We start from the raw sequence: 14,469 nt of genomic DNA on the forward strand, positions 1-14,469 counted from the left end.
AGAGTGGCACATTTGCTATTTAACGCAAACGTTTTTGGTAAATTTGAAAATGCGATGGAAACACATTGAACTTTAGATTTTAGAGGGTTGGAACTCTCTTTCTTATTGGTCTATTAACTAATTTACCGCTTGGTGATGTCACCACGCAGGCCAAAATTCCATCCCAGGCGGCCTTTTTCAAAAAGCTCTTACACTAAAAGGGCATTATAATAATTTTCACAAATTCACTGTATTATTTCAACCTCATAGTGTGGAAATATATATAAAACATAGGAAAATCACATTTTTGACTGCACTGGGACTTTAAAAGCGAGTCTCGGCAGAAATATATGTTTTAAAAAATGACATATTTCTTGCAGCAGTGGCAATAATTGAGCAGCGGTGGGCCACTGCTAAATGAATATAGGGGATACATGTTAATAACACACTATCAAGTGCTCCAATTACAATTCTTGTTAATTCTTTACAGGACCTATGGTCATTAGGGCCACGTGCTGCAGTTCCCTGCAGTTGTGAAACGCAGGGAAACACTTGGCTTCAGATGTCCTCCATCAGTCCTGGACATGGAAAGTCCTGGAGCTTTCCCCTTGTCTCCGAAAATAAACTTTACTCTGCAAACTTTGCCAACAAAGTGCCCTACTACAGCTCCGTACCTCAGTACCCAGTAAGAGCACTACAATGCACTACTGTAAGTCCCTAGTAAGTGCCCTACAACACTACCAAAGTCCCTTCTCCAGTTACTGCCGTACAGTGGTCCAACCATTGCCTAGGTGCCTTGTATTCATCTCTGAAAATAAACATCCCTGTTCGATTTGCTCTTTGGTGTCTTCTGTTGTCCTCTGATTAAGAGAACACAAGCTCTTATCTCTTCATCTCATTTATTGGCATGAAGCCTAATAATGGATTTTCTGTTTGATTCTACCAGTTACTTAAATCCCCAGTGAATCTTCTATTGTTTATATTGTTCACAGACCTGGCTCAAACTAAGGCTCTGATTTGTATGGAGATTGTCAAAGAATGCCAATATTATGTCCCCACAAAGTGTAATTGGTTCATGGCAGTGATTCCTGGCCAACTTTCAAGTTTTATTACTGCTTACTTGCAGGTTCCTTCTCGGCAATGCAACAACAATAAGAAATAATAAAAGATAAGGCTACGAACATAAATTAATTGCCTTAGTAGAATAGAATAAACATTTTAGCATTAGTATAATACAGGAAGGCACAATTTATAGTCCAATATTTACGTGTGTTTATTGTCCCCAGCACAAGGTGCACCTGTATAATGAACATGCTGTTTAATCAGCTTCTTTATATGCCACACCTGTCAGATGGATGGATTATCTTGGCAAAGGAGAAATGCTCACTAACAGGGATGTAAACAAATTTGTGCACAAAATTTAAGAGAAATACGTTTTTTGTGAGTATGTAAAATGTCTTGGATCTTTGATTTCAGCTCATGAAACATGGGACCAACACTTTACATGCTGCATTTATATTTTTGTTCAGTGTAGCTCGAAAGATTAGTTACATAGGCTGGGGTCCATAGGCAGCTGAGGCTCCAGACCAGAAGGATCCACTGCAGGAGGAAAAAATAGGATAATTGTTTGCTAGAAATAATCTATCTAGCTAGCCAGTTCTATTAGAGACACCCAACTCTCGCTAAAGCTAGGTAAGTTAGCTAGCTAGCAAGCAACACATTGCTTGGCTAGCCAATAACATTAACAATAGCTTTGGCAATTAAAATAAATTATATATATTACATACAGTACATGTCATTAACTCTACTGAGCTCTACTCAACTGTATAAAACGGGTTGTTTGAATCATGGATGCTGATTGGTTGAAAGCAGGGAGTTATTCACTATAATTCCTGCAAAATGCCATGATGGCATAATTCCATTTCAAGTATCAATGCGCATCCACTGTCCCGTAGCCCAGCCAGCCATTCATAAAATTAATCTCCCCCGTAAAAAAGCATCAAGACATTATTTCCCGATGCCAAGCATTTGGTTTGGTACAGTGGGGGTTAATATCGTTTTTTAATGTGACGTCCACTGTGCCATGTATATAAACATGACAAGACTGACAGCTTCTCTGACCCAGGTGAATTCATTTATCAGGATCATTATAATGGATATATCCAAAGAAATGGCAATATAGAAATGAAGGTAAAACAAACGAAAATGCACATAGTTTGCTGTCATTTCAGCTGCTTGATGTGATTGTGTTTAGATGGCTAGCTAGCTAGCAAAGGAAAAATAACATTCTTTTATTGACTTAACAATCAGCCGTTTTGTTGCCTATGTATACATTATTTATTGAAGTTCTTGTCTCTCGTCATCATTGAACCTCAGCTAGCTACATGCCAATGATTTGTTTAGCATAGCAACGTGGAATGAATAGAATTAATAGAATGAACGACTGGGTCAAAACCTCCCAAGATAATTAACGACCAGCCTGTTTGGTTAGCAACTTCAGAACTAACAACTGGTTTTTGCCCATCTGATCGAAGGATGAAATAAAACACATTTACTCATTAAAATAAAGTTTTTAATGAAAACATGTAGTTAATCTTTTTTTAAACGTTGGCAACCGTTTTATAATAGCAATAAGGCCCTCGGACCCAGGGATTATCATGGGATAACTCCCTCTTAAGGGCTTTTCCCGGCCCTCAGGGAAAGAACAGCCCTTAGTCGGGAGTTATCACACCATAATCCCCGGGTCCTCATGCCTTATTGCTTATATAATGTTTTACAGCTTTGTCATTCTATTTTTTATTTTAAAATCTTAATTATTTAATATATTTTACATGTGATAAGGCCACATAGAGGGCCAGAGATAATTAGACACCTAGATGTCTTGTGATAGATTACATAGAATCCTTGAAAAATTCTGGTAGTTTACTGGTAAACTTTGAAAGTTTCCAGTAATATACCCCTAACTGTTTGTAACAGAACGTTTAGCAAGTGAGGTTTTTGTCTCCTCATTCACTGTCCATTAAACAGTGTGGTCGACAATGCAATGTTAGTTTAAGGGCATTTAAAATGTACCAGTGTCTCTCTAACGCGTAAAAAAAAAAAATAGAACCTTCAAAATCTGCCCTTGTAGTGCACTTAAGAGTGCACTTTTCCAGATACATAATATAGCCTTGAAGAAAAAAAGTAACAAAAGCTAGCCTCTTCGGAGCATTAAACCCCAGATGGAAAGCAACATATTTCACACCATTTGCCACCATCTCGTCAATCTATTTAACATTAACATGTCCTCACAAATAGTGTTGCCTGTCTGTCACCTTGCTCAAATATTGTTTTTATAAGAAATGCGGTCCATCAGCTCTCTTGCTCTGCCAACGAGGGCTCATACTAGATCTTCGGCACAATGGACTTGGGTGTTTTTTTTTGTGTGTTTTCTTTTGTGTGTAAAGTTATGGAAAGTGAAAGCGAATTAAATGTGCCTGTCATCATCAGTCCCTTCAGGCTCAACGAGAGAAATCCTCCAGAGGGATTGTCGGAAATAGATTGGGAATTAATGAGATTTGCTCTCATTGAGTATATTCCCTCAAAGAATGGCCACCCCACACCGCTGACTCATTAATAGCTTAATTGTTCTGAATCGCTAAACGTCAGTGAAAAGGGGTTCATTTTTATTTAAATTAGGACAAAAACAGACCCAAAAGAGGGCACATGTATTTCATGGTTTTGCTGGTTCTTTTTGCAATAGTTTTCGAAAATATACTTTATTTCTTTAATGTACATTTTGAATGGCAGATTGACAGATTGCTTGATCAGGTGATTTGTTGATGAATAGATTACATTACTTTTCTGACTCCTGTCAAGCTCATCAGACTCACGTCATGTGGGCTCATGATCTTTTATGTGAGATTAAAGTCACTCTTATAGATGTCTAAATTCCCAGTGTGATCGATGTGTCACCGTTTGCATTGTGAGCAGGCACCAAGGAAAAATGTCCCCTCTTGGAGCAGATGTCTTTGACAGCTGCTATTCACTTTAGTCAGCATTGTCACGCTACCTGTGTCAACAGCCACGATGAACAACCAAGCCTGAGCACAGTCTAGATCTGAAAAACACACAGAATCAATGTTTGTGGCCCATTTTCAAGCACAGTGCTTTGCGTAAGGCATTTAAAGTCTCATAAAAACCCTTTCAGATCTTTTTTTCACATGGAAATGAGTATTTCACCACTTTTTAAACTCCTCCATTATCTCCATTACCACGATGAATACCACTGTTTGTTAACGTTATGTAGTCAAAAAAAGGTACGAAGAAAATGTCCTAAGAAAATTCAGTGATTTTCAAAAACAGTAATGACTTTCCACTCTACGTAACCGTGAGTTAATTTAGATCAGTTGAAAATTACTGATTTTAAATTAAGACCTCTGATGGTAACATCATAGGTGGTTGTGGGGATTGAACCCACAACAATCTAGGCTCTAAGGCTGTGTTTAGACAGGCAGCCCAATTCTGATCTTTTTTCCACTAATTGGTCTTTTGACCAATCACATCAGATCTTTTCATATCAGATCTTTTTTCAGAGGTAATTAGTGGAAAAAAGATCTGAATTGGGCTGCCTATCTAAACACAGCCAGTGTTACCGATCGATTACACAGACATTCAACTTTTCAATTCTTCATTATTGTTATGTTGATCTTTGGTATTCAGCACCTGTTGCTCTAGAGACTCATTTGCTAGAAGGTGACCTGGCTTACCGTTGTTTAGCTGTCTGACTGCTCATTCCAAACTTGGGCTAGTTAGAGATACTCCAGGGCCCGTCTCTCTCTCTGTGTGTGTTACACACAGAACACTCTGCCTCTCTCACTTTTTTTTTCATCCTTTCTCTTTCGCTCTGTCTTTCCCTCTCTCTCTATCTCTCTCTCTCTCTCTCTCTCTATCTCTCTCTCTCTCTCTCTCTCTCTCTCTCTCTCTCTCTCTCTCACTCACTCACTCACTCACTCACTCACTCACTCACTCACTCACTCAATCACCCACTCACTCACTCACTCACTCACTCACTCACTCACTCACTCACTCACTCACTCACTCACTCACAAACACATACAGTGAGGGAAAAAAGTATTTGATCCCCTGCTGATTTTGTACGTTTGCCCACTGACAAAGAAATTATCAGTCTATAATTTTAATGGTAGGTTTATTTGAACAGTGAGAGACAGAATAACAACAAAAAAATCCAGAAAAACACATGTCAAAAATGTTATAAATTGATTTGCATTTGAATGAGGGAAATAAGTATTTGACCCCTCTGCAAAACATGACTTAGTACTTGGTGGCAAAACCCTTGTTGGCAATCACAGAGGTCAGATGTTTGTTGTAGTTGGCCACCAGGTTTGCACACATCTCAGGAGGGATTTTGTCCTACTCCTCTTTGCAGATCTTCTCCAAGTCATTAAGGTTTCGAGGCTGACGTTTGGCAACTCAAACCTTCAGCTCCCTCCACAGATTTTCTATGGGATTAAGGTCTGGAGACTGGCTAGGCCACTCCAGGACCTTAATGTGCTTCTTCTTGAGCCACTCCTTTGTTGCCTTGGCCGTGTGTTTTGGGTCGTTGTCATGCTGGAATACGCATCCACGACCCATTTTCAATGCCCTGGCTGAGGGAAGGAGGTTCTCACCCAAGATTTGACAGTACATGGCCCCGTCCATCGTCCCTTTGATGCGGTGAAGTTGTCCTGTCCCCTTAGCAGAAAAACACTCCCAAAGCATACTGTTTCCACCTCCATGTTTGACGGTGGGGATGGTGTTCTTGGGGTCATAGGCAGCATTCCTCCTCCTCCAAACACGACGAGTTGAGTTGATGCCAAAGAGCTCCATTTTGGTCTCATCTGACCACAACACTTTCACCCAGTTCTCCTCTGAATCATTCAGATGTTCATTGGCAAACATCAGACGGGCATGTATATGTGCTTGCTTGAGCAGGGGGACCTTGCGGGCGCTGCAGGATTTCAGTCCTTCACGGCGTAGTGTGTTACCAATTGTTTTCTTGGTGACTATGGTCCCAGCTGCCTTGAGATCATTGACAAGATCCTCCTGTGTAGTTCTGGGCTGATTCCTCACCGTTCTCATGATCATTGCAACTCAATGAGGTGAGATCTTGCATGGAGCCCCAGGCCGAGGGAGATTGACAGTTCTTTTGTGTTTCTTCCATTTGCGAATAATTGCACCAACTGTTGTCACCTTCTCACCAAGCTGCTTGGCGATGGTCTTGTAGCCCATTCCAGCCTTGTGTAGGTCTACAATCTTGGCCATGGTGGAGAGTTTGGAATCTGATTGATTGATTGCTTCTGTGGACAGGTGTCTTTTATACAGGTAACAAGCTGAGATTAGGAGCACTACCTTTAAGAGTGTGCTCCTAATCTCAGCTCATTACCTGTATAAAAGACACCTGGGAGCCAGAAATCGTTCTGATTGAGAGGGGGTCAAATACTTATTTCCCTCATTTAAAATGCAAATCAATTTATATCATTTTTTTGTTGTTATTCTGTCTCTCACTGTTCAAATAAACCTACCATTAAAATTATAGACTGATCATTTCTTTGTCAGTGGGCAAACGTACAAAATCAGCAGGGTATCAAATACTTTTTTCCCTCACTGTACATATACACACACGAATGCTTGCACTCCTCTTAAGTACACAGACACTCTTCCTTACAGACACACATGTCTATGCTCTACAGTCCCCACACTTACACGGAGCTAGCGTCTGCTAAATGACTAAAATGTAAATGTAAATCTATTCACTTCTCTTTCACACACACACCCCTGTGCACACACGCACTTAAATTTGCGGTTGTGCTCCTATAACAGAGATGTGCACCCTTAGAGACACACATTTTGTCTTTCACTGCACAGGCACACACACACGCACACACATAGGTATTCTCTGCAGTCTCTCTCTGCTCTTCCTCTCACACACACGGCAGAGCCTCCCTCCCACTGACAGAATGATGGGGACTAATAGCATAATTAAGTACCCGCACCGACGGTCCCTGTTTACCGCTTGGTTGCTAAGAGGTGACATCAGCTGAGCCCACCTCCTTCCTCACTAATCCCCCCCCCCCTCTCTCTCACTCTCTCGCGCACACACACACACGCACACACATACAAACAAACGGCAGCCGAGTGGAGTAGAGGTAGAGAGAGAGAGCTGTATAGAGAGCAGGCAGGCAGCAGTGTGTGAGACAGAGAGACAGCATGGTTAGAGCGTGCAGGGCGGACCAGCCACGGCTCTCCATGTAGCCCAGTGCAGCACAGGCTAGAGGGGGGAGTCCGAGGAGCCACCAGGACCTACTCATCTCACTCACTCACAGCCAGGACCTCTCTCTCCACTGAGGCTTTCTCTTCAGAGATAGACTTCAGAGGAACAACTTCAAATTCCAAAACAATTTTCTCCGGCTGGCTTTGGTGTTTACTTTTCAAGGAGCCTTTTTTGTGTATTTGGGGACACCTGGGGAATAGTTATTGTTTTGACTGGGTCTTGACTGGGCTGGGTGGGTGCTCCGAGGGACCGCATGCATGACACAACGCAAAGGCGAGAAGACCACCATCAGCATCCAGGAGCACATGGCCATTGACGTGTGCCCTGGCCCCATCCAGCCCATCAAGCAGATCTCTGACTACTTCCCCCGCTACCCGCGGGGTCTCCCCCCCACAGCACCCCCTGCCCTCAGCCGGGCCGGCTCGCTGCGCTCCTCCTCCGCCAGCCACAACTCTGGGGATGACCCGGCCCACTCCCACACCCACACCGATGACGACCCGGACCGGGTGTTTGGCGGTGCCGCCGCCCCGTCACCCGCGGCGACCGGCAAGAAGGAGGAGGAACCGGACGTGGAGGGCTATGACTCGGACGACTCAAGTGAGTAGAGACAATTTATCTATTTTGTCCTCTTCTTCTTCCTTCGTTCCTTCCTTCAGTCTCTGGTTGCCGAGTGACCATCTGGTGTGGCTGTGTCTTTTTTCACCTCTTTCTCTTCTCCCCCTCTCTCCTTTTCCTTCCATCTGTGGTTGCCGAGTGCCGGTGTGTCTGTGCGTCTCCCTCTCTGTGGCGTAGGTAACTCTCTGATTGTTGAGAGCCAACTGTTGCTGCCGCAGAGTGGCTGTTGCTTTCTTCCCTGCATGCAATACTGCACTCCTACACTCATACACTGTAGACTCCTGTAGGTACTATAAGTACAGATCAACAAAATAAATAATTATACCAGTGTGAGAAAAGTGATGTGATTACACATGTGATGTGTAAAGGCTGGGCTTATGTGCTTGTTGTGCCGAAGCTTCTCAGGCTGGGTGATTCATGCCTCTGAGTAGTTGTAAATTAGCAGGCAGGATATACACTGAGTATACCAAACATTAGGAACACCTTAATATTGAGTTGCACCCAATGTTCCCTCTAATTTGTTCAGGCACAAACACATTTCAGGTCTGCTGAGCGCAAACTTGAACGTTGTGAAAATTCTGTGGCTATTTGATCATAATGTAGGTCTACCAGAGTGGCCTACCATCAAAAACAATGGAGAAAAATGCATCCCGTAACATTTTAACATGGAGATAGCTGTTCTATCATTCAGCCTACAGTAGCAGCCAATATGTGGTGTTCAATGTAGGCCTACATTCCATGAGACTTTTGAAAAAAAACATGCAGGGCTTGGCATTAACCTGTTTATCCACTTGTCATTCAGACAAGGAGGTGACTGAAAATGTTGTTGTGATGTTTGAAGCAAGAAACCACTTTACAAAATACAATGCATTATTATTCCCATACCATTATTACAGAGCATCAGACAAATTATGCTACCCTCTGCCTATTGGCTACTTATTCAAGCCTGTCTCAAAATACAACACTGCCCCTTTAAGACAAAAAAAGCTCTTTAACTGACTCGCTTTTCAAAGATGTCTAGAAATGTACACGTTTTGTGCTGTTTTAGGAAGCAATCACTCCCCTATTGCTGACTACAAATGATCTATAACTGGGCTAATAACTCACTAACTAGCAAAGGATATGAACAGAATGTGCACACGTGGTACATACAGCTCTCTCTTTGATCTCTAAACAAGTGCATCTACGCACGACCGCTCATGCTGTAAACACAGTCCAGTTCAAAGTAAATGGCACAGATACATATATATTGCAATGGTCTATTTGCATATACAGTGGGGAGAACAAGTATTTGATACACTGCCGATTTTGCAGGTTTTCCTACTTACAAAGCATGTAGAGGTCTGTAATTTTTATCATAGGTACACTTCAACTGTGAGAGACGGCATTTAAAACAAAAATCCAGAAAATCACATTGTATGATTTTTAAGTAATTAATTTGCATTTTATTGCATGACATAAGTATTTCTACCACCTACCAACCAGTAAGAATTCTGGCTCTCACAGACCTGTTAGTTTTTCTTTAAGAAGCCCTCCTGTTCTCCACTCATTACCTGTATTAACTGCACCTGTTTGAACTCGTTACCTGTATAAAAGACACCTGTCCACACACTCAATCAAACAGACTCCAACCTCTCCACAATGGCCAAGACCAGAGAGCCGTGTAAGGACATCAGGGATAAAATTGTAGACCTGCACAAGGCTGTGATGGGCTACAGGACAATAGGCAAGCAGCTTGGTGAGAAGGCAACAACTGTTGGCGCAATTGTTAGAAAATGGAAGAAGTTCAAGATGACGGTCAATCACCCTCGGTCTGGGGCTCCATGCAAGATCTCACCTCGTGGGGCATCAATGATCATGAGGAAGGTGAGGGATCAGCCCAGAACTACATGGCAGGACCTGGTCAATGACCTGAAGAGAGCTGGGACCACAGTCTCAAAGAAAACCATTAGTAACACACTACGCCGTCATGGATTAAAATCCTGCAGCGCACGCAACGTCCCCCTGCTCAAGCCAGCGCATGTCCAGGCCCGTCTGAAGTTTGCCAATGACCATCTGGATGATCCAGAGGAGGAATGGGAGATGGTCATGTGGTCTGATGAGACGACAATAGAGCTTTTTGGTCTAAACTCCACTCGCCGTGTTTGGAGGAAGAAGAAGGATGAGTACATCCCCAAGAACACCATCCCAACCGTGAAGCATGGAGGTGGAAACATCATTATTTGGGGATGCTTTTCTGCAAAGGGGACAGGACGACTGCACCGTATTGAGGGGAGGATGGATGGGGCCATGTATCGCGAGATCTTGGCCAACAACCTCCTTCCCTCAGTAAGAGCATTGAAGATGGGTCGTGGCTGGGTCTTCCAGCATGACAACGACCCGAAACACACAGCCAGGGCAACTAAGGAGTGGCTCCGTAAGAAGCATCTCAAGGTCCTGGAGTGGCCTAGCCAATCTCCAGACCTGAACCCAATAGAAAATCTTTGGAGGGAGCTGAAAGTCCGTATTGCCCAGCGACAGCCCCGAAACCTGAAGGATCTGGAGAAGGTATGGAGGAGTGGGCCAAAATCCCTGCTGCAGTGTGTGCAAACCTTGTCAAGACCTACAGGAAACGTATGATCTCTGTAATTGCAAACAAAGGTTTCTGTACCAAATATTAAGTTCTGCTTTTCTGATATATCAAATACTTATGTCATGCAATAAAATGCAAATTAATTACTTAAAAATCATACAATGTGATTTCTGGATTTTTGTTTTAGATTCCGTCTCTCACAGTTGAAGTGTACCTATGATAACAATTACAGACCTCTACATGCTTTGTAAGTAGGAAAACCTGCAAAATCGGCAGTGTATTAAATACTTGTTCTCCCCACTGTAGGCCTACTGCAGCTATTATTGGTTATGCTGCACCTGTCTGTGTAGAGTACGGGATGAGTAGTGTGTGTCAATGCAATAGAATCCTACTCTGAGTTCTGCCTACAACAAAATCTCTTGCATAGTTCGTTTTGTTTCGGTATGTTGCATTGAAAGTTGCTAATATTGCGTTGATTCGATCACAATTGCCACAGTAAAGGGAAACGTTGCTAGTGTTAACAGGGAAAACTTTAGAACAGTGGTCACCAACCTTTTCTGAGTCCAGATCACTTTGAGTCAAAATGCAAGCCGAGATCTACCGCTCAGATTTGTTTTTACTTGAGTTAAGGAACGTAAGCCTATGCAACATTAACCAATTAAAAACAGTTCTGTAGCAATGAGGTTTGTGCAGTAAGCTGTAGGCCCAGTACATTATCTCTGCATATTGGCTTTGCTTGAATTGCCCTGCCAATGCATTGTTGTTCAGGCCATTGAAAAAATATATATTTTTCTAAATTTGAGGTAAGCTATATGATCACACCGGTAATAGATCAGTTGTTGTATTAGTTGTGAGGCACAGCTGAGTGAGCATTTTCTATTTTTTAAAATTGATTATTTTACCCCTTTTTCTCCCCAATTTGCACCGCTCCCTTTTGCCCTCAGAACAGCCTCAATTCGTTGGGGCATGGACTCTACAAGGTGTCGAAAGCGTTCCACAGGGATGCTGGCCATGTTGACTCCAATGCTTCCCATAGTTGTGTCAAGTTGGCTGGATGTCCTTTGGGTGGTTGACCATTCTTGATACACACGGGAAACTGTTGAGCGTGAAAATACCAACAGCGTTGCAGTTCTTGACACAAACCGGTGCACCTTGCACCTACTACCATACCCTGTTGAAAGGCACTTAAATGTATTGTCTTGCCCATTCACCCTCACCATGTCTCAATTGTCTCAAGGCTTAAAAATCATTCTTTAACCTGTCTTCTCCCCTTCATCTACACTGATTTAAAGTGGATTTAACAAGTGATGTCAATAAGGGATCATAGCTTTCACCTGGATTCACCTGGTCAGTTTATGTCATGGAAAGAGCAGGTGTTCTTAATGTTTTGTATACTCAGTGTATGTAGTGGGCTCCAGTCGGATTTGTAGGCATGCTGTTGAGTCTCGGCAAGAGGGTTGTTTACATCCACACGCAAGCAGCCGTCCAAGCAGCGAGGCTGGCAGGCTCCTCTTGTGTGTGTATATGTGTCTGTGTCTGTGTGTGTGTGTGTGTGTGTGTGAGTGTGTGTGTCTGTGTGTGTGTGCGTCTGCATGTGTGCACATATGAACTATTAGTATCAAGCTACTGTTGTGTGCGTATGTGTGTGTGCATCTGCCCCAGTCTTGTCACTGTTGTTGCCTGCCAAGGGAATGCACCTCCTGTGACAAGTCAGTTTTGAATTTCTTGTGTTTTACAGTGAGCGGTTGTCGTGTCACCCACTGTCTGAATGCTCTAAAAGCAAATCCCTTATACAGTGAGGGAAAAAAGTATTTGATCCCCTGCTGATTTTGTACATTTGCCCACTGACAAAGAAATGATCAGTCTATAATTTTAATGGTAGGTTTATTTGAACAGTGAGAGACAGAATAACAACAACAAAATCCAGAAAAACGCATGTAAAAAATTTTAGAAATTGATTTGCATTTTAATGAGGGAAATAAGTATTTGACCCCCTCTCAATCAAAAAGATTTCTGGCTCCAAGGTGACTTTTATACAGGTAACGAGCTGAGATTAGGAGCACACTCTTAAAGGGAGTGCTCCTAATCTCAGTTTGTTACCTGTATAAAAGACACCTGTCCACAGAAGCAATCAATCAATCAGATTCCAAACTCTCCACCATGGCCATGACCAAAGAGCTCTCCAAGGATGTCAGGGACAAGATTGTAGACCTACACAAGGCTGGAATGGGCTACAAGACCATCACCAAGCAGCTTGGTGAGAAGGTGACAACAGTTGGTGCGATTATTCACAAATGGAAGAAACACAAAATAACTGTCAATCTCCCTCAGCCTGGGGCTCCATGCAAGATCTCACCTCGTGGACAGGCAATGATCATGAGAACGGTGAGGAATCAGCCCAGAACTACACGGGAGGATCTTGTCAATGATCTCAAGGCAGCTGGGACCATAGTCACCAAGAAAACAATTGGTAACACACTACGCCGTGAAGGACTGAAATCCTGCAGCGCCCGCAAGGTCCCCCTGCTCAAGAAAGCACATATACAGGCCCGTCTGAAGTTTGCCAATGAACATCTGAATGATTCAGATGAGAACTGGGTGAAAATCGAGCTCTTTGGCATCAACTCAACTCGCCGTGTTTGGAGGAGGAGGAATTCTGCCTATGACCCCAAGAACACCATCCCCACCGTCAAACATGGAGGTGGAAACATTATACTTTGGGGGTGTTATTCTGCTAAGGGGACAGGACAACTTCACCGCATCAAAGGGACGATGGACGGGGCCATGTACTGTCAAATCTTGGGTGAGAACCTCCTTCCCTCAGCCAGGGCATTGAAAATGGGTCGTGGATGGGTATTCCAGCATGACAATGACCCAAAACACACGGCCAAGGCATCAAAGGAGTGGCTCAAGAAGAAGCACATTAAGGTCCTGGAGTGGCCTAGCCAGTCTCCAGACCTTAATCCCATAGAAAATCTGTGGAGGGAGCTGAAGGTTCGAGTTGCCAAACGTCAGCCTCGAAACCTTAATGACTTGGAGAAGATCTGCAAAGAGGAGTGGGACAAAATCCCTCCTGAGATGTGTGCAAACCTGGTGGCCAACTACAAGAAACGTCTGACCCCTGTGATTGCCAACAAGGGTTTTGCCACCAAGTACTAACTCATGTTTTGCAGAGGTGTCAAATACTTATTTTCTTCATTAAAATGCAAATCAATTTATAACATTTTTGACATGCGTTTTTCTGGATTTTTTTGTTGTTATTCTGTCTCTCACTGTTCAAATAAACCTACCATTAAAATTATAGACTGATCATGTCTTTGTCAGTGGGCAAACGTACAAAATCAGCAGGGGATCAAATACTATTTTCCCTCACTGTAAGAGCACTAACCACTTTGCCCGGTTACCCAAACACTTTGCTCCGGCCAAACATTACGCCACACCTATGGACGTTAAGTTCTTCAAAGCAATGAGTATGGATCTGAGTACCTCCCTGAAAATTTCAAGGCTGGAAATCCATTGTAGACCATGTGATTGGTCCCAGAAACCGATAGGTTGGGCCAGAGCCAGAAGATACGTGGGTAAATCGGTGTTTTTATAATTTGGCATTGGCTTTGATACTCTAATTGGTTAGAGATTATCCAATCGTTGATGACTTTGTTTTCTACAACATCCCTCATTTTTAACGTCACCACAATCAACTTCAATAATGGCAGTCTCAGACTGAAGTATGTAACAAAGATAGAGCAGCAGAAGAATTCAGTGCGAGTCGTCAGGCAACTAATCATTATTGACAACGTTAAACAGAAGCTACTCTGTTGATGACTGTGCAGGCTGTCCATCCACTGACATGTGAGTGTCACTCAAGCATGTCACTCACTCACTCAGCAATTTCCAATACATTTTACAATGGTCTCCAGACCCGTTTTCTATTTCCTACAATTTCCCTCCAATGGGTGCTGTTATGGGTCTTTTTGACACTATAGTGAATACA

The 14,469-nt window shown here is 42.9% G+C and overlaps 1 protein-coding gene across 1 annotated transcript in view; it reads left to right on the forward strand.

Moving 5' to 3' along the window:
* doc2b (double C2-like domains, beta) overlaps positions 1–14,469 on the forward strand; it is a 324,284-nt gene that overhangs the window by 135,966 nt on the left and 173,849 nt on the right. The window contains exon 9 of the mRNA XM_084178089.1: positions 7,688–7,888. Within this exon, the coding sequence (XP_084034215.1) occupies positions 7,688–7,888 (201 nt within the window). The remainder of the gene's footprint in view (positions 1–7,687; positions 7,889–14,469) is intronic.

This window comes from Coregonus lavaretus, assembly GCF_964263955.1.
Source record: "Coregonus lavaretus genome assembly, chromosome: 15".
NCBI classification, from domain to species: domain Eukaryota; kingdom Metazoa; phylum Chordata; class Actinopteri; order Salmoniformes; family Salmonidae; genus Coregonus; species Coregonus lavaretus.